This window comes from Corvus kubaryi, unplaced genomic scaffold (genome assembly GCF_017639235.1).
Source record: "Corvus kubaryi isolate FWS band 111438036 unplaced genomic scaffold, C.kubaryi_AGA036_p1.0 76, whole genome shotgun sequence".
Classification (NCBI taxonomy): Eukaryota; Metazoa; Chordata; class Aves; order Passeriformes; family Corvidae; genus Corvus; species Corvus kubaryi.
In genome coordinates this window covers 10957484-10977205 of record NW_024582063.1, presented here as the reverse complement: position 1 = coordinate 10977205, position 19722 = coordinate 10957484, and the positions used below count along the sequence as shown (strand labels likewise).

The following is a 19722-nucleotide window of genomic DNA, read 5'->3' as shown; positions in this document are numbered from 1 at the left end:
ACACAGCGATTATTTGGACAGCACTGGCACATACTGTGGTGACCAAATCATATATTGTGTTCAGTAACTCCTAACTTAGAAAGATCTACCCATGAACCTGTGCGTGATTTTAACAACGCTGCATTGCTCAGACTTAACTAGATCAATGAATCTGTACACCTGAACATAAGCTAGTTAGGAGTGTTCTTCTACATGTGTGACACTCACTGTGAAGATTTCCCAACACACATGGCTCAATTTGTCAAAAACTTTTGGTTTTCCTCTTAACATACTGTAGTTCTACAGGCTTAAGAGTTTTAAAAATTTTTGTTTGTTTGATGAAGCAGACCATTATCAAATTTACCAAGTTCCCAGACCTGAAAAAATATTATTAGTGTTTTGAAGTCAACTTTCTGAAAATAAGAATGCATTTTACTTGAATTTTGTGTCGCTTTCGATCCTGATAGAACATTTACCCTGTGCTGGAGGCAACAGCTCAAATACGACTGAAAGCTACTGCAAAACAAACCCCACAGGTTCCAGAAATTATTCCTGAACAGGAATCATAATAATTGAACAATTTAAAACTAACACATATATAAAAGTTTTTCTTATTTAGCATGTTAATACAAGGAAAGTTGAGCCATATAAGTCCGGTACGAAAGGAACAAATATTGAAGAGATGAAAATCAGTTGTCTTGCTTGTTTCCAAGAACAAACATGGGTCCTTTAAACAAGTACCCAGTGAGTCCCTCCACTTAGAACACTAGAAAACTTGTCTCAGATAAAAAAGAACAAAGAAAATCACTCCCTGGTAGCTAAATTAGACAAAATAGTTATTGTACCAAATGTGCACTGCTTAATTGCATTGCTAAGAAAAGCTAAAGATTGGAGCTGCCACTAGTTTGACATGAATGTTTAGATAATTACTCCAAACTAGTACCATGTCTCATATATCCACCAATATTATTTTTTATAGTATGTATATTCAGAGATAAAATAACACTGGCCAAACCCAAGAGTAATGTATTAACAAGGACCTTTCTATAAAAATCTGGCACTCACAGTCTTATAAATTAATACCTGAGGGTATTTACAAAAGGCTGCTCATTGTTAAACCGTAAATTCTTAATTTAACACTGAGCTTGACACTTCTGGTTCCACAAGATCAGTGCAAAATGACACCAAAAATCTAGGATCAAATTTCTCATTGCTGCTTAGAACAGTGGAGACAACCTGCAACTGAAATTCTTATGGATGGAGGCAGTTGCACCTGCTGGACTCTGCAGATGAGAGAGATGAAGAGTCCAAGAGGAATTCAGTCAAGTCTCTGGCAGCAGAGACTCTCCTGGAACTCAGGGAAAAGAGTATCTACAAGGCATTCAGATACAAATTAGCTCTCTGAAGTTTCCCATTGAAGAAAGAACATATTTTTACATTTATTGGCTAGATCAATTTACTCCAGATTACCTTTGAAGATACATATTTAAAACACTTGCTAGAAAGACACAGGCTAGGTAAAACTTGATTAAGCCTCTCCTGAAAGAAGAGGAAGGATTAGGAGAAAAGAAACAGCCCACTGGAAGAAATTTTTTTTTTTTGTCTAATACTGTAAATTTTCTTTTGTTAGAATAACCTGTAGAGCAGATATAATATTAATGTAAAAATCTTTTGAAATACAAGAGAGGATGGCAGCATATCAACACTATTCTCAAATAGCAATTGATTGCCTGAGGCCAAATTCTTGTATTTGCAACTTAAGAAAATCAGTGATTTAACTCTTTCATACTATACTTGCTCAACTGAATGATCAAGAGCATTAGACTATGTTCCTTTGCTGCAGCCTCAATATTTTCCAGTAGAAAGCAGCATGTCTAGACTTTTTTTCCCTTCTTCTGGGAGAAAAGAGCCTTGGTCATGTTATCACAGATATGTATATAAGGGACGACAAGGAAGAAGAAGTCAAAAATTTTAAAGAGACTGGGTAAAAAATTCACCACACCCCAACCAACAAAAAATCCTTGACAATTCTGGTATCTACCAGCCTGAAAACACTAGGTATGAAACTAAAAATTCTTTATTCTGTATAAAGAGATATTCAGACCCCACTATCCACTGTGCAGAAGCATCTGGGGAAAGTGGGGCTGAGGAAGGTGTGTGGAAAGGGCCAGGTGGGCATACTGTGAAGAACCATCAGCACTTACTAAGTTAATTAATCTGCAGCCGCAGACATCCTATAAATCCTTTCAAATATGGATCACACCAACCAAAAAGTACAGTTGAAGCTCTGCAGTAGCACACCCAGGTGCTATGGATTATCCATGCCACACAAAATATAACAGCTCAGGCCTAGAGCTGCTACAAAAAGGAGCATCAAGTGGCTGCAGCGCCCTGGCTCCAGGGGCCAGCTCTTCACCAGGAACAGCTGTAGCTGCTTTTTGTGCAGCTTCGAGCTCAAATTCACAGCCCTTGCCAAACTCTGCTTGGCTCCACAATATTTCACCTCTGGAGCCTCAACAATCTCTTTACACAAGTGCCAGGGAACACGGGATCAGCACTCCCAATTTATGGTCCCAGGATTGGCTCAGGCTTATGAGCCTCACATAGCAGCCCTCTGGGCGTGCTGGACCTAAGCAGACTCCATGCAGGTCTTGGCTCTCCGTGGGTTCCCCAGAGGTTTGGGGAAATTATTAACTCGGTGTCAAAGATGCAGAAACACTTAATTTGACTAAAATGTGGCCGTAGTCAGCTGAAGTGACACAAAACACTGCTCAGAAGGAGAGACACAAAGAGAGAAGCCAGGACATGGTGAGGGCGCATGTAAAGGTGGTCTTGAGCATTGTTCAGGCATGTGGCTTTGAAAATTAATCCAATGAGCTGGAGAAACTTCATGACTTGTCTCAGCTCAGCCTAGTCCAGCCTGACAGATACCCAACATGCTCCCCCAGCGCCCTCTCTCTGCTTGCATCAATGTTTTTTACTCCACAGGATGCTGCAGCATCCACTTTGGAGAGCAGAGCCTTGGCTGTCACTGGAGAAACACAAATACACTCTGCTGATGTGTTTCAGAATAGCATCCAAAAACCTCCTCCTACTACCAGTTGGAAACCCCTCAACTTCCAGGTGACAGTAATCCAAGGCCAGGTCGTTTTCTTTCTGTGTGTGTGACAGCACAGCTGCTCCCTTCAGCACAGGTCTGCCCTCAGACAGAATCTGCTGTCAGAAAGTGCATTGGGTGAGCATGAAAATAGCAACCCTCCCAGCCTGCATATTCTGAAAACATAAAATCATCCAGCTATTTAACTCTCTTTTTGCATAATAAGGGTTTAGGCTGTCCCTACAGCACTACAAAACTTACCTTTCATGATTATGGGTGCATGCAGTATTACAGAGGAGAACCTACCAGGGTTTTGATGCATTAACACTTTCCACAAGGCCTCTATCTCCATTAGAATTACTTCTGATACATCCTGGGACTGCTTTTGTGTTTTCTCAATAAGTGAGTGGTTCAATCTTCCTACAATTAAGTGGCATGTTATAGCCCTTTTCCCTACCATTTAATTCTGGCAAGCACCTATTTATAGCTAGAACATTGCTAGCAACTCCTGTACGTGTGATCTCTCACCATGAATAATTTAATTACGTTTTATACTACTCCAGCCTCAGGAACGTCTCGGTCTCACTGTATTAAAATCTCAGCTTCCAACTCTACCAGTTTGGACTCCTAGCTTCGTGTCATCAGTGAAATTTCAGTGCTTCTACTTCCCTGTGTTAAGTTCATTAGTGTAAACACTAAGCCAAATAGGTCCCAGCAGGCTGAAGGCAGATGTTAGCAACCAAAGTATTTACAGCATGTTCTTTGGAAGTGTACAGCCTGACAGAGAAGAAAGGAATAAATATGTTGGTGAAACAAGGTGCTGCTAGTGAGAGGGAGCTCCAGAAGCCTGTCTGACCTGCAAGGATACGAGTGCATCTTCTCTGACAGACACTGTAAGCCAGCATAGCTACCTTGCACACAAGGAACCTGTCGATAAGGCATGGCAGTCCAGGACTAAAACTAGGGGCAAATAAAAACTTGTAGGCAAATAGTGGACTGGCTGAAAGTTTACTGCAAAGCCTCCTTGTACCAAGAGCAGATTCCTGTTAACATGAATCAGCTTTTAATCGGGCCTTATAAGAAAAGAAGAAGTAAGAAGAAACAGCTCAGTAACATTTAAATTCAACTCCCAACAATTTCTATTAAATCACCTTTGGAAGAAACCTTAAAACCCAGCAATTCAGGGAAAGCAAGCTGGAAGGTAAGGCAAATGAAAAACCCTGCAGGTGATAACAGAGAGCAAAGATATTGCAATACAAACCATCTGAAAGGCTGAAATTCGTGCTACCAAGAAGCCAGCACAGAAAGACTCATGCAGTGGCACTTAAGCAATTTATTACTTTCTGTGAATCATATTTTTGGGGGAATATGAAAGGCTTGCAAAAGAAAATAATAAAAATAATGGGAAAGGAGGAGAAAAAAAGATCAAAGAAGTCTTTGTAGATTAACTCAGAAGTATCTGGAGCAAAAAGCAATTCAGAAGATATGAAAGCTGCTACCCAGATACTCCAGAAATTTGAAGACAGTGACACTACAAAACCAAAATCTTCCTGTTTTCTAAAAAACATGCCACAAAAAGAAATCATCAACTACTTTTGAAGAAGCACATGAAAAACCTTCACCCTCAATTAATGATTTCTTCAACAAAACTGGACAAAATATTAGAAGAATGTATTTTTTATTACACTATTCCTCATTAGACAAGACACTTTGAGGTTGCCCTGCAAGTCTGTGCTGTAATTAATTGCTCTTCAGCTAACAAGTGTATACATAATGGGATGTCTAACGAGCATACAGTAGATTACATATATATATATACACACAAGTTTAGTGCTAAAGGAATTATTACAGTAATTTTGCAAATTATGACTATTTTTCATTAGGTCCCACCCCATCTAGTTTGAAAGATCAACATGTGCCAATGCATTAAAACCCCAGCTCAGCTCTCTTTGTGTGTAGCAGCACCCTAAAGTGATTTACAAGCAAACGAAAAACCCCAAAAGACTCCCAACTAGCTTGGCCAAGCAGAACAGTCTAGTAACATACAATAAACTACCACATCCAGGGTACATTCATTAATCTGTCTTCACCTTCTAGTTGCTTGACCAGTGAAGTTATGCTTTTTAATATTACAAATAGCATCTTTCCCACAAGCCTTCTGCTTTCAGGCCTGTGTCCAAGAACTCTGCAGGACCACTAACCTGAGGGACAAGAGCTTATAACCGTATTTCTAACTCAAACCAGTGCTAACAGCACAGAGACAAATAACCAAATTCAGCCACCAAGCCCAGACCGGTACATTCTACATGTTACAGTGGAATTAAAACGTGGCTGCAGGTCTGCCATCTCAGCCCAAGCTATGATGTGCCAATGCCTGCTGACCCTGACAAACAGACATGCATTGCTGTTATTGAGCCCTGGTGCAACGCCAACTAAACACTCAAGTACAACAGATGAGACAAGAGACTTGCCTTGATTTGGAATGATTTTACAGCTTTGCCTTGAAATTTCTTAACAGATCTTTGGTTAATGATTTTGCATACTCTGATAAGTAACCTTTGCTTTTCCATCTATTAGGTGACATTAAGAATCTAGGTATTAACAACAGTTACCATTAGCACTGAAAAAACTGAAGTTAAATATTGAACTCCAGCTTTTCATTAAAAAAAAAAAAAAAAAAAGAAAACCAAGGACTCAAAAAGGAATACTGGACACAAAGAAGCTCAGTAAGACTCTATCTAAATGCTTCCTGCTTTAATACTAAAATCCAGACTTCACCAAGAATCAATGACAAAAACTCCCAAATACACAATTTGGTTTTGTGACAGTACTGATGTTTTTTAATAATATGCACTGTGCCTGAACAAGAGCAAGAAGCCCAATAACGATAGACTGGGTCTCCATTTGCCCTCAGGTACATGAGCACCTTAAACAACCATCTGATACAAAATCTCTGTCTGATGAAAAAGTGATCTGAGGTAGCCACTGAATTCTGCACTCTCAGCAGACAGGACACATTGTCAGCAGGGTAAATTTTTTCCATTGAGTGCTCCATGGCTGTTCCGTCCGTGAAGCTAAAACTACAGTACAGTTAAACTAACAGAAAAAAAAGTACTGGAAACCAATAAAGCACAATTTTAAAAAACCCTAAAAACAAAACCCAAAAAACTTAGGAATGCAGTGAATGTTTTCCATTAATTCTTTCACATATGGTTTTTATTGCCACTCAAGAAGTTTAAGTGTCTCTTATTACTTTATAATAAGTGAACAAGTGATTCATATATGGAGCTGCTATCACTGAAAACCAAACTCAAACACACAATCTCAGTGAAATAAATTACCTTTTATCTTAAAATAAGCCAGGTCTTTAACTTCTGGGGATAAAAATATGAATGCCTTATGATTAATATTTTAAAAATGTTTCTGCTGAAGTCAGAAGCAAGATGGCTTTTATAGGCAATTATAAACACCTGCTGGTAAAGAATTTAAAAGAATAATTTTAGTTAGGGTCCTTTTAAGGCTGTAGTAAGCACCTGTTCATTTCACCCATAGCTTTATTGGATTTTCACAGAATTTTAGTACTGGATTTTATTGTAAAAGGGCTGGTGTGGTTTACAAGGACAAACAAACAAACTGACCCTATTACCTCTGCTTCAGCACATACCCAGAAGCATAAAGCTCAGGCCTAACCTAACGTGAAGTACAAGCAATTCAACCCGAGTGGGAGAGATAAAGGCACCGAGGGAACAAAACTGGGTATTGAGAAGGTATGAGATGAGCACTGCAACACCTGTGGCTTAGGCATGGACATCAACAGAAGAAAATCAAGTGGCTGCACACAAGGCAGCTGCAGGCTGTGGCTCCCCATGCTGCTGCTGCTCCTGGCAGAAGAGAATTGCCTATGTCTTGCTGACATTTACATGCAACACTCTCAGGGGGACTCCACACCAAACCAAAGCCAATTCCAACACCACAGCTAATGCCGTTCACTGCTGAAGCTCATCTAAGACTCTCACTTGCTCCTCAAGTCTTTCACTTTAATAGCTAATGCCAACACCAACAGAAACCACAATGGATCTACACAGGCTATCACAAGACAGATATTATTGCAGTAACTTCTGCTGCTAGAAAAATTAGATTCCAAGAACTATGCATGCAAAAATGTATTCATCTGTATTTTGTGGTACTATACTATACTAACATTTTCAAAGCTGTTTCTTTATTGGGTGAATCAAAAAATGGAAACAAAGTGATTCCAGGATGTTCAAAGCAACACAAAATTGTCATCTTCCGTCCCATTATCCCATGCAAACACCTTCTGCTATGAAAGTCTGCAAGTTCACAGTGATTCCAAACTTATTTTAAATGTGTATAAAGACACTGATGTATTTTTACCATAGATTTGCTTTGAAGCTTGACAGTTTGCACACCAGCAGTCTTCCCAAGGGCCTCCTTCACAGAATTCCTAGGTCTAGGAAGCACGTGGACACAATCCTTATGGGAGGTGAATGCTGGGGGCATACACAGTGTTTTACACACAGCTCAGTGAAATGAGCAGCTCAGGGGAGCTGCTGAAACTTAATTAACACCGTGCTAGAGACTGCTCGCCCCTAGAGGCAAAGACTGACAAGCCACAAAGGAGCGTTAAAGCAGCTGTAACTTCCTGTGCCTTTGCGTTCCAGAACAGGAGCAAGGGCAACTCTTCATCCCAACCTGTCCAAGACAACACTGTCCAAGTCCACAGGATTTACCTCAGAAACCTTATGCTGTCTGTGCAACTCTTCAGCTTCCTGACCAGCTGGGTCAAGGTGCCAACTGGAAATTGGTGTACTTATGTGGCAACCATCAAGTACAAAACAGGCTGAAGTCACCTCCCCTGACAGAGGAGTGACAAAGTATTGCTAAGCTTATACTGGAAAGGATGGGTGAACCTGCTGCAACACCAGTAACTTACACGTTTTTTTCTGTGGCAGTAAACACAACACAAAAGCTACCACAGTCACACACATAGAGACACACAGACATACTCTAAAACCTGTCAAAAAATATATTCAATGGTCCACATTAAAAAAAAAAATCTTTGAATTCTCTGACTGCAAATGCATCCATGTTAGAGGCAGTTTTGCAACTCCACGTGTTTAAAACGGAGCAAATGCATTTTCTATGACAAGACTTTCCCTCCACCTCCCATATATGTGGGGCCCTGCTATCTGCATCACGTTTCTCTTTCATTCCAATTAGGCTCAGGACAGACTGTGGCATGACACACTTGGAAGGTGCCCATTCATCACATCCTCAGCATAATAACACAGTAGATAGCAGGGAACACATCAAGGCTACTGAAGTTACAGTTCCCAGAATGAGAGAACTTCAGGATGGTCCATTTTTGGCAGACCACGCAGAGTTGTAGAAGCACGCTGTAAGGAAATAATTAGTACTGAAGGTATTTTAGCTATACACAACTTTGTTTTGTGAAAAGCTGTTTTTACTAGAAAAGGTATTTTTAACAGAACAGTTTTATTCAAAAACCTTGCAAAGCTAAATTGCAGCTGGTCTGGCCACTACTGATTAGCTTTCCTTTTACAGTAACCACTGCTGCACACATGTACTGTTCCACAGCTGGTGTTAAGCACCGTGGTATAAAGAAACATTTCTTCTTTGTTCTTGATACTTATTCATTCTCTTTCACACATCTTGTCTCTGAAGACGCTCTTGGTAAGCATCAATTCAGAATATTTTTATACCTGTAATTTCTCTGTGAACTAGAAAAAGATAAAGCAATTGGATTCAAGTTGATTTTTGCCTTCATTACAACAATTCATACATTAACTTTCAAAAAAATCTGAGGGTTGTTTTTTTTTTTCTTGTTTTAAGGAACCAAAAGCAATCAAACTGTAAATAATGTAAACTTGCTGGGAGCACAGAATCTGAAGACTACAGATTTGTTAATTAGCAGAAAAAAAGCACGAGACAAAACCCCTGTACATAGATCTGTTGTGTACAGCATGCACTTGGGTTACATGCTTTAGTTTTGAAACTGCATGCTTCAGTACAGTTTGCAGGACATCAAAGCAGAGTAGTTTTGCAACACCAGAAGTGGACTTCTTTTGTTGTCACATCCCACCAGATCAGATAGATGGCTCCTTTTCCTTACAGAACAAGCCAGCAGCAGCAGGTAGCCACAGAACGCAAGATTCATTGGTGCAAAGACACAGACTTCAGAAGAGACTCATTTTTCATTTCAGGAGACTGTATTAAAACCTTCAGTCTCTGTTCTTGTCTAATCAGCATTTATATGTTGTAATATTGGCAAGACAGAAAGCTGAGATAAAACAAATCTTTTAGTTGGCAGTTCTTAATACTCTGATATCTTAGGCAACAATGCAAGACTTCCATTTGAACACATATTCCTCTCCAAGGAAATTATGTGTGCTGTAATTTATTTTAACTATCCCCAAATAATCCCCATATAGATTGCAATGTGCACATGCATATAAAGAGTTGAAATATTAAGAGAATATGCACTGATACTCTTTGATGGTGAAAAGCCAAATAAAAGATTTGTGAGAGTGCTAAATTAGAAGAAAGCAACCAAAGGGCATAGCTTAATTCTTACCTTGGCTGTTTTTTTCACGAGTTGACATTTTTGCTGGTTATGGGACAGAAATAAAATATCTTAAAACTATTTCTAAAGTCTCACTCACACCTGCTTGGATGAAGACTGGCACATAGGTCAAAACTTGAGATTTTTGTTTTCATAACCGCTCTCTATGCACATACATATTGAGAAAATAATTTTAAAAAGGGGTTTGTAAATCAAATCCTCCCACCACCCACCTACTGAAAATTTCTGTTCTTACTAAAGATCCAATCTGATGAGGTAATTCTCCATAATTTCAAAGATTCATATACATGTCTGAAGTAACTTTTTGCCAAATGAATTCTTGGAGCTGATAAACACCATTTTACCTCTAAACCCCTGTTTGATATGCCTGTCCCAACATATTCATTTACAGGATGTACTATTCAATCAAAAGCAAATATTTTCAACTTCATCCAATATTTAAAAATAAATGGCTTTACTTACCTTGGCTGACAATGACATCTTTGTGCCTGTGGAAAAATTCAAAATATTATCATTAATAATATGCAAAATGCTTATCAAGGCAATACCATCTAGTTTTTACTCATTATTGCATTTGGCAATCTCATCAGATCCTGTGTACAGTGTAACTGCAGTATAGGATGCTCAACAGCTAATCTTGATCATTGTAGTGCATTTTTTACTCATTCTATGCAGTTCACTGTATCTTTCAAGTAACTGGAAGTCTTTGGCCCTATGGCAAGGGCTTCTAAGAATTACTCTCATAATTACAAAATACAAAAAGCTTTGAAAAATAAATTACGGAGGGCATGTTCCTTGTGCACGGAAAATTCCATTTTGAGAGTAAGAACTTGTAATAGCCAAATGTTTTAAGCTGCCAAACATCCTCAGGCCTGGCATGCAAAGCATTTAGCACCTGTCAAAATAAGCTGTCAGCATACAACAGCACAAATTTTTCTAGGAATTAACTCTATTGGACACATGGATTAAATGTAAGCAAGTTGCAGTTTCATTTAAACCAGATCCCTACAGCATTACTGGATGTGCAACACAAAGTCTTCAACAGACTGAAGGTGAGACATCTCTTCTTACCAGAGCAAGAAATTAGTTACTCATAAAAAAACCTCAGTCTTTTTTTTTTTTGGTGAAGAGGGAAGAAATACTAATTTCCAGCATCAGATCAACTTCTTAATGGAATAACACTCCTTGAGAGGAGAATGTATTGCATGAAACACCCTCTTGAATTAATTTGAAATTCAGCAGAAAGATATGAGTGGCATCCAGTATTTTTAGCTGGATGGAGGTCAAATTTTTGTAACAGTGACAAAGGGTCAAGCATATGCATGAGGAAAGTCATCTCTGGCTGCTGGTGGAATCACCCTTTACCACACTGCCAAATGAAAAACAAAAAGTGGATTCCCAGTCTTGCCTGAAAACCACTGAACGATGGGCTGCCGTGGGAACCCTCTTACTTCTTACTGCTTTATCAGACTGAGTTACACCTCGGCGCTGACTTGAAGACTGAGCTGCGTAAACAAAGTTCATATCCTGAGCTGATAGTGTAAAGCATATGTAAAACATTTCTACCCTGGGGCCCACATTAGGGGCTGAATTCTATTCCCTTGCACAAGAATCCATAGCTTCAAGCAGATGAGGCCAATGTTTCTTAATTGGGAACAATAAATGCAGTATAACAATATGCCTTTGCACAATACCAACCAGTTCTTATGGAAATGTGGCACGCAGAATGCAAGTAAGAAATGAGTATTAACGTGTGTCCTTGTATGCAAACAGTGCCTCTGCTACAAATCCAAGCATAAGAACAAGGTGCACAACAATAAAACACCCAGTCTTCAACCAGGTGATGGTCTACAATTCACATTTGAAGCTCTGTTTTTGCCAAATATAGTTAAGATACAACAGCTTCAAGTTATGAACAACTTTCTCTAACAATAATTAAAACTAATCTTTTCTTGTCCACACTTTTGTTATATATCTAACTGTTTTCTGCATTAGAGACTGTAGAAGGGCAACATTTAAGGTCTCTCAGAAATAAGCATACTCGTAGAAAAATGGAATAAAATACTGGTCTATTTTGACCATGTCTGAACAAATATATAAAATGTCAGTAAAAGTAAAACTTATTTTTTACTTTTAGCAAATTTGAAATACGTATCACACCATGAAAGGTACTTTTGCAGCATAGCAAAAACCCCAGCAAAAAAATCAAGGCAGAGGGTTTTGTCATTCCCAAATATTATCGCGCAGCACCCTGCTACAATCTAAATTGCCAAAGGGCTTTTAAATGCCAACAGTGAAAACCAATTATAAAAGGAAAGGAAATACTTGCAAAATATGTAATGCATAGTTCCCTCACACAGAGCACTCCACTGCTCTGCAGAACTCTTCAGGCTAAGCACAAAGCTTCTAGTAAATGTGCTGATATCCACACCCAACATTAGTTTGTTTTTGTTCTTCCCATTCCTAGGGAAGAAGGAATGCACTTGCACCACTCTTGACTATGTATTTGACAGTCTTATATGCAAGTGAGGGAGAGAACTACAGACATAATCATAAAAAGACTGGCAATTACTCTGAAAGGTCTGAAGTGCTTTGTTTGTCAGAATGGGAGGGGTTTTCAGGTAGTTCTGCCTTGGACCAGTTAAGGGCTATTTGAATGACAACTAACGAGCAGATCTAGGAATCTGCAGACAACACCAAGCTGGAAGAAGCTACCAGCATAATGGGGGGATATTGGCAAATAGGAGAGGGGTCAGTCAAAAAATCAACACAACAATTTCAGCAAAATTTCAACCAAATCAGAAAGAGAAACGAAGTGTGTGAATACAAAGCAGGAAACCCAACTGGCAGAGAGTACTGAGGACAAGAGTGGGTCACAAGGGGGGTCAACAATGTGAGGTTACAACAAAAAGCAAACTCTTGCCCCTGTGCTGACAGGAGCAGGAGTAACTACTGAGCTATTCACCCCCAAAGGCCTTCACTGGAGACCACAAACCAAGAAAACCTGCTGCTGAGGAAGGGGATGAGAGGAATGGTTGACTACAGCCCATCACCTGCTGAAGGTGACACTGAAAACAAGATCCCTACCCATTGTCTAGAACCTGCAATCAGGAACCTGCTAAACAGTTAAACTGAGAGACCTATCTGAAATCAAAGAAGTATATTCCTACTGTTACAGTCTACTTTGGCAACATACACTATATGAAATCCAGAAACTGACTCCAAGGAAATACACTTGCATTTTCAAATCAGCTTTAATTAGGAAAAAAAACAGTTGGAAGTTTGACATCACTGGCATTAAGCCATAAAATGTCATAATTCTGCTAATCCAATCAGGCAATATTAAAACATATTTACACAAGAATTACTTTATAATAATCTTAAAATTCCATGGGCACCTGGAGCACCAAACTGGCAGGTTGTATAAGTACTCAAAATTTTGTAAAAACAAAGATGCAAAAGGTCCTAGCATATACATCAGTAAGATCACTAGAACTGTGTGATTTCATAATATTTTGACTCTAAAGTTCGCTTACTTTTATGTACCAAACCAATACATACTTGTCTGCATTCTTTGCCACCTTTGATATTAATTTAGATGTTGATGCTACTCTCATCAGCTTGTTACGACTGTCATCTGAACTCTCCCAAGCACTGTGAGGTTTTTCAACAGTCAAGGATTTCTTTATGCTAGAAGAAACAAAAAAAATATTTTACAATTACAAGATAATAACGTAACAATAACTGGAACTCTTATGCAACGGACAGATCAAGCAGCAGGAGACAAAAGCAGAGCTAAATCTTCCTTCAAACTGCAGCATGAAACAGGGGAAAAAAGATTAGTCAAAAAGTTCTAACTGGATGAATGAAAACAATTGAGCAAGACAATTTATCTATTCTTTTCCATTTCCAAATGCTATTACATAAAGACTTGAACAAAATAACTCTGTACTTCATTACTACATCACTAACAAATTACAATAGTGGAAAAAATGAGGCTAAGTATATACGCCGTAAAGAATAAAATATATTTTAAAATCAATTAAGTAGATAACAATGTAATTTTTTTCCCTGATTAACTGTTCACCAGCTTTAGCACATTGATTTCTGAGGCAGAACAGTTCTATCAGATTATAGTTTCATATGGAAGCTTTGCAGTTAGCACCTACTAAATCACATTAATGGCTTTAATCTTTTTGAAACAAATGTCTGCAAACCTCTTGCATGAGTAAGACAAGCTAGGTTTGGCCTGATACTACAGACAATTAAATCCACGAATTCTGATGTAATTTTTCAGCAATCTTATTGCAGCCAATTTACACTAATGGGAACTTGCAAATTTTGCAGTCACTAGTTCAATAATTTCATGCATGCCTTAATCATGGAATACATGTTCAAAAAGTCATCTAGCCCAAATTATCCTTCAACCAGCTGATTTAGAGTTTGCACATGTCCTGCTAATAGTATCACACTTCATCCTGTCAGAAATGCTTTTTGCAGGAGTTAAGTCCTGAAATGCAACCTTAGAAAAGGCAAGCTCCTTCCACAGCACCTCAAGAGGCTCAAAGGTCCTGCGACAAACAAGTTAATCAAATCAAGTTAAACCCTTAGGAGACTAAAAAAGGCATTTATTTTTTCCCCACACTGCAAAAGATTAGTAAGCAAGACTTCAGACATCTTTACAGCGAGATACTGGGCAAGAGAACAACAGGCCGCAAGTTCAGCTTCAGACAACTTACAGGTTTGTGCAAGACATGGAGACAGAGCCTTTATGCAGTGTTATAACATGCACCAGTCAAGTGGAAGTTTAAATACTTATTAGAGCTGTGAATTCAAGCAATGCAAGACAACAATCTTGTGAACTACAGTTAATTTTGGAATAATAAATTTCATTTTCATTTTGTTTCAGTCTCTAAATGCCAGAGAGTAAAAAAAAATTTTACACCTTCCAAAACAGTAAGGTGACAATAAATAATTAATTAAAAAACCCAAACCAACAGCAATAAAAAACCCACCAAAAAAAAAAACCACCAAAAAACTAAAACAACAAAAAAAAACCAAAACAAAAAGAAACCACGCCAAGTGATCTGCATAGTTTTGAAACTCAGAAGATATCACCCAAATCTTAAAATCCATTTTTTTGACTTCAAAAAGCAATCTAGTATCTCTAAAATGTACCTTTTTTTTTTTTTTCCTGTGCCTAATTCCCACAAAAATGAGCAGGAATTTAAGAGGCAATCCTAAATAAACTTCTGCATTTACTCAAGTCAAACAGTTCTATGATCTGGGTATAAAACCAGAACTTCACTCATGTAAAGAATCAAAGTGAGCCATCCTGCAACCTAGCAGGATTTTAAAAGGGAAGGGCCATGAAATAAAAAAAGAGCCAACAAAAACAAAACTGCAGTCACTTTATAGAATAATTTGAGAGCAAAAATTTCTGAACCAAGGGTCGCAGTGATAAATACTAGTGTACTTAAAAAATACTGTTATGAGATGTAATAAATGGTCATGTGGAAAATACACTCCATAATTCATCTACACAAAATCTATGAAGTGTATTTGAGAAGGATCAAGTCAGGGTGATCATTTAATATTTTAGAACCATGGCTGATTAGAGGTAAGCTACTGTATTAGGATTTTAATCTGAGAACAAAAAACCTCTGTAATTTTAAAAATGTATTCAAAGAAAAACATGCATTTTTATGTATTTGTTCTGCTGCAATGCATATTGAATGCATCTTCTCTAGCAGAAAAAGAATCAAACCTTAAGTTGATCATGAGATTAGAACTATTTCACATGACTTGTTGTCAAATATGAACTCAGTATCATTACAATCATTTTCTAGTTCTGTACTGTGGTACTGTGAAAACCTTTTAGCTGGAGCAGAACTCTTGCTTTCTGGAGTTTGCCTGTGTGTTTGGAGAGTCTGTGAGGAGGGCTGGGGAGAAGGTGATGCTTGAGTTTGTGCACTTTGATCATTAGAATGAGAGTCCTCTTTTTTTTCTTTTTGTCCTGGAGGTTTTTCCTTCTTTTTTTCTGTACCGCTGTAAAATAAAGTGTAACATAAGGAGGGAAAAAAGAGAACAAGCAAATAAATTAGCAAGGTGGGAGAAAATGTCCTCTGTAAAAAGACGGGAGAGGCATTTAACAACTTACTGTAAACAATCACCAAAAGAACACTTTGATTATTTACTCAGTCTCTTCACGTTAGCATTTTACTGAAATAAGGTTTATCCACTAGCTCCAACAATAAAAAACAGTGAGAGAGGCATGAAAGATTATTTGCATATTTCAGTTGTACTACATTTACTATGATTTTAAAATGAATACAACTTTGATTTGAGTGTGTCCTTCATTCATGGGTGCTCCTACAGCATTCAAAGCTGACACAAATTGATGCTCCACAAGTCTGCAGTCCCTCAGGAAAAAACTATTCCCTGGTTCAGAGCTCACTGACCACCTTGTTGCGCTGCCAGCCAAGGCTCAGTGCAAGTGAAAGGCAGGACGGTGACTTGTGTTGTCTCCCATTAGGGTAAGTCCACCATGAAACTGTATTTGTGCACGTACATGCTACTGTCTTTGAGCTGCCACCAAAACCCTGGAATGCTGGTGCTGGTCCCTGGACTCTCCCTGGCTGCACAAGAGGTCAAAGGAAATGGCTATTTTGATCTGTAGTTGACTAATATCAGATTGTCTCACCACTTCTTTAATACCTTCAGCCATGTCAGCTAAGAACGCATCTTTATTTTCATAGTGCTGTATTTATAAGGTTAATATGTGAAATAGATTTAAATACATGTCATCAGCAACCTTAAATCTATTAAGAACCAAACCAAAGGTTTGCTATGTAAACAGAAAGATTAATTAGAAGGCTCTTCTATGAAATTACATACTTTGTAATATACTGAATCACACAAACAATACCAGGGCCTGAAACAGAAGAGTACTCTCAAGTGCATAGCCTGCTTCTTTTTTAAGGTAAAAAAACTAAATCTTCAAAGATAAGATTTCTCAGTGAGGAAATAAAACAAGATACAAACATCAGCTAAAAATGTAATAGAAAGATATTTCTCTTGGGGTAAAAGTAACCTGCAAAGTAAAAAAGCAAGTATCTTTCTGAACATGAGATTTCTGTTCCCTCACAACAATTTCCCCCCGCCTCGAATCCTTGTATGACCTTAATTATTTGTATTTCCATTCACCTTCTCCCCAAACACAAAGCAAACAGTAAAGCAACATTCAAAATAAATAAAAATGGGCATCCAATTTTAACATATTCTTAAAAACCTCTTTTTGCATCTTTTGTTATTTCAGTTGAAATATATCATCTACCACTGAGATTTACATGAGTTCAACTTTTCCAACTGCTTTCAGAGAAGAAAAGCATTGAAAAACAGGTCAAAACATGAATATGAAACCCGGACACATTTGTAAGGATCACTCAGGATTTTTACTGTGAAACATACTAACTAGTTTAAAATGTCAATATAATCCATCAGAGTGACATTTTCTTTTCAAAAAAATCAGATGAAAACAAAACAACGAGCTTTCACATTTCTTGAGGGCATATATGTGATCATAGAGAACAAAGCTTGGAGAACTGATTGGGGTTTTGATTAATAATTTATAGCCAAAAGTCCTTAATTAACTGGTAGCATGGAAATTTATTATTATTTTTTAATCAGAAGACTTAGCTTGCATTGCTGGATACAAAGCACACTACATTTTTTGCAGTCTGTCGCAAGAAATGCAGTATAGTGAAATAAATTGTTGGAATCTCTTTTCAGTGAAGAAAACAGAAGTCCTCTCTATCCCTACTACAACAGGTACACCCCCCCACTTTTTGTAATGTCCTATTTACAATGACACATCAGCATTCTGCAATTCACCTCTGCACTCTCCTGGCAGGCTCAGGTGAATGCCACCTGCTGAGAGCAGTCTTATATTTCTTTATACAGTCTCATATTTCCTGTGTTCCTACCCAAACTCATTTAGCTCATCTCATCCGTCTCCTAGAAACCACAGTTTCAGTGTGGGAATTTTTTCACTGAGCTTGTCACTGTGGATTATCCATTTCACTTCTTCGCCATTAGGTTCACTCCTTTTTCATTGGGCCATGAGAATCTCTGGACCACTCTGGTTTCACTCTGGGTTGTAGCACAAGATATACCTTGGATTCTACAAAGTGCTTTTATCTACCACCAGGTTGCAAGTAGGCTTCTTTTTTTGACTGCCATTTCAATTTGGAAGGAAATCATGTAGATATGTGGCAGTCTGAGTACTGAATATCTTTATTCTGAATTTATTTGGTTTGCTCATTTCTGCTAAAATCTTCAGTTTAATTGTATTATGACTGGCTAGCACAGAGTGGCTCTCCCACTAATACCTCTTCTAGTAGGTCTTGTGTAACTGCTGAAACCAAATCAAAACCAGCATCTTTTCCTGTGGGTTTCTAAAGACTAGTTGTTCTGGGAAGCAGTCATTTAATGCATCCAAAAATTCTTTCCAAAACCCAATTTGATGAGGCATTTCTTCAGTCTACAACTGAGTAGCTGAGAGCTATTACTATCTGTCCTAATTTTGCAGCTTCTCTAATTTCACTTAATTTCACTTAATACAATGTTTCATCCTTTGGACCACAACACACTGGCATCTACTGTGGATGGTGGTCACTCTGAAACATCAAGACTATTGCTATCAGATGCTGTCTTCAAAAGAATGCTTAGTCCTAAGGAAAATGATCAAGCAGGTCTCTGACAGTCATTGGTTGGTTGGTTTTTGTTTGTTTGGACAAAGTATAAACCTGTTTCTAGTCCAGACTATAGCGTTGAAATTTTCTCAACACATCCATGACTTCATCTCTGTTAATGGGACATCATCTACCTGCTGTTCAGGGAACATTCGTGGGCTCTGATTGCAGTGATTGCTGGTATTTTAGCATGCCATTGTTGAAATAAGACATCCTGCTGCTGTGGAACTACTGAGGCAGCCGATCATTTCTACGATCTCAGTGTTCAGGTTCATAGAACAAGATGAAACAGTCCAGGAAATGAAACTGCTCATTCATAGAAGAAATTCACACACTAAACTTCAACACCAGCAACAGTTTGTACACAAGTAGGCCTTCTAGTTATTTTGGCTAGGTGTATGGCTGCATAGAGTCAGAACATGAAAAGCCATAGGCAGGCTTTGGGGTCCATTCAGAACCTAAAGGTTAATTCTCTGTCAACAGATGACCATGCCCACCTGCTGCACCAGTTCAAGCTTCGGCCTGAAGAAGGGCCTGGAGAAGCTGGGGTGAAACATTCCAGTCTCCTTTGGCCTCCCTCCTTTTCACCACGACAAGTGTTAGAAAAAAACATGGTTACCCTACCTTTGTAAGGAGATGGGACTACTGTTGACATTTACTTACGTTTCCTTTCACCTTTCTTGAGCTGGTAATTTTACAAAAGGGCAAGTTTTATTTCTTCCAAATACCAAATAAATTTAAGGAATAAAGACATGACAGTGAAAGAACTACTGGAAAAAGAACCTTCCTAGACCTTTCTAAAACATTTCTTGACCAAGGGAGCCGCGTGTCTTCAGCTGCACTGGAAGCACCAACACCTCCCCTGGACAGTTATTTGGGGGTCCAGGGAGAGCTGCCCTCTGCATATGAAGATTTTCTCTCTTGGCCTATCCAGGTCTCCTTTTAAAGACCTTAACTCAGATGAAAGGGATGCCAGCCACTCCACTCTGCTCTTCTTATGTAGTCAAGTGTTGAGCAGCCAATGAATCAAGAAGGTGATTCAGCACAAATGCGAGCTGAACACCACAGGAACTGGACTGGCTCTCATCAAAGTGCCAAAAGCCACAGGGCTAAGATTAATGGAAAAGTGCTAACTAAGAAATACCTTCCTGCAGGAATGTCTTTTGTGCCTGTGCCTGTCGCACTAGCAGACAGAGACATGCACTGATCACTGTCTGACTTATTGTTGAACAGTAAATATAAGAATCCAATAAAAAGAAAGATATGCA

At 38.5% G+C, this 19722-nt stretch overlaps 1 protein-coding gene across 7 annotated transcripts in view; it reads right to left on the bottom strand.

Annotated features, from left to right (window-relative positions):
- Positions 1-19722, bottom strand: part of EML4 (EMAP like 4) — a 149529-nt gene that overhangs the window by 38511 nt on the left and 91296 nt on the right. For 4 of the 7 annotated variants that reach the window (XM_042051457.1, XM_042051458.1, XM_042051455.1 and 1 more), the window contains exons 4-7: positions 15576-15749; positions 13263-13391; positions 10164-10189; positions 9693-9725 (exon numbers count right to left, since the gene is read on the bottom strand). In XM_042051457.1, coding sequence (XP_041907391.1) covers positions 9693-9725; positions 10164-10189; positions 13263-13391; positions 15576-15749 — 362 coding nt within the window. The remainder of the gene's footprint in view (positions 1-9692; positions 9726-10163; positions 10190-13262; positions 13392-15575; positions 15750-19722) is intronic. The other 3 variants (XM_042051453.1, XM_042051454.1, XM_042051456.1) reach the window with 3 other exon arrangements.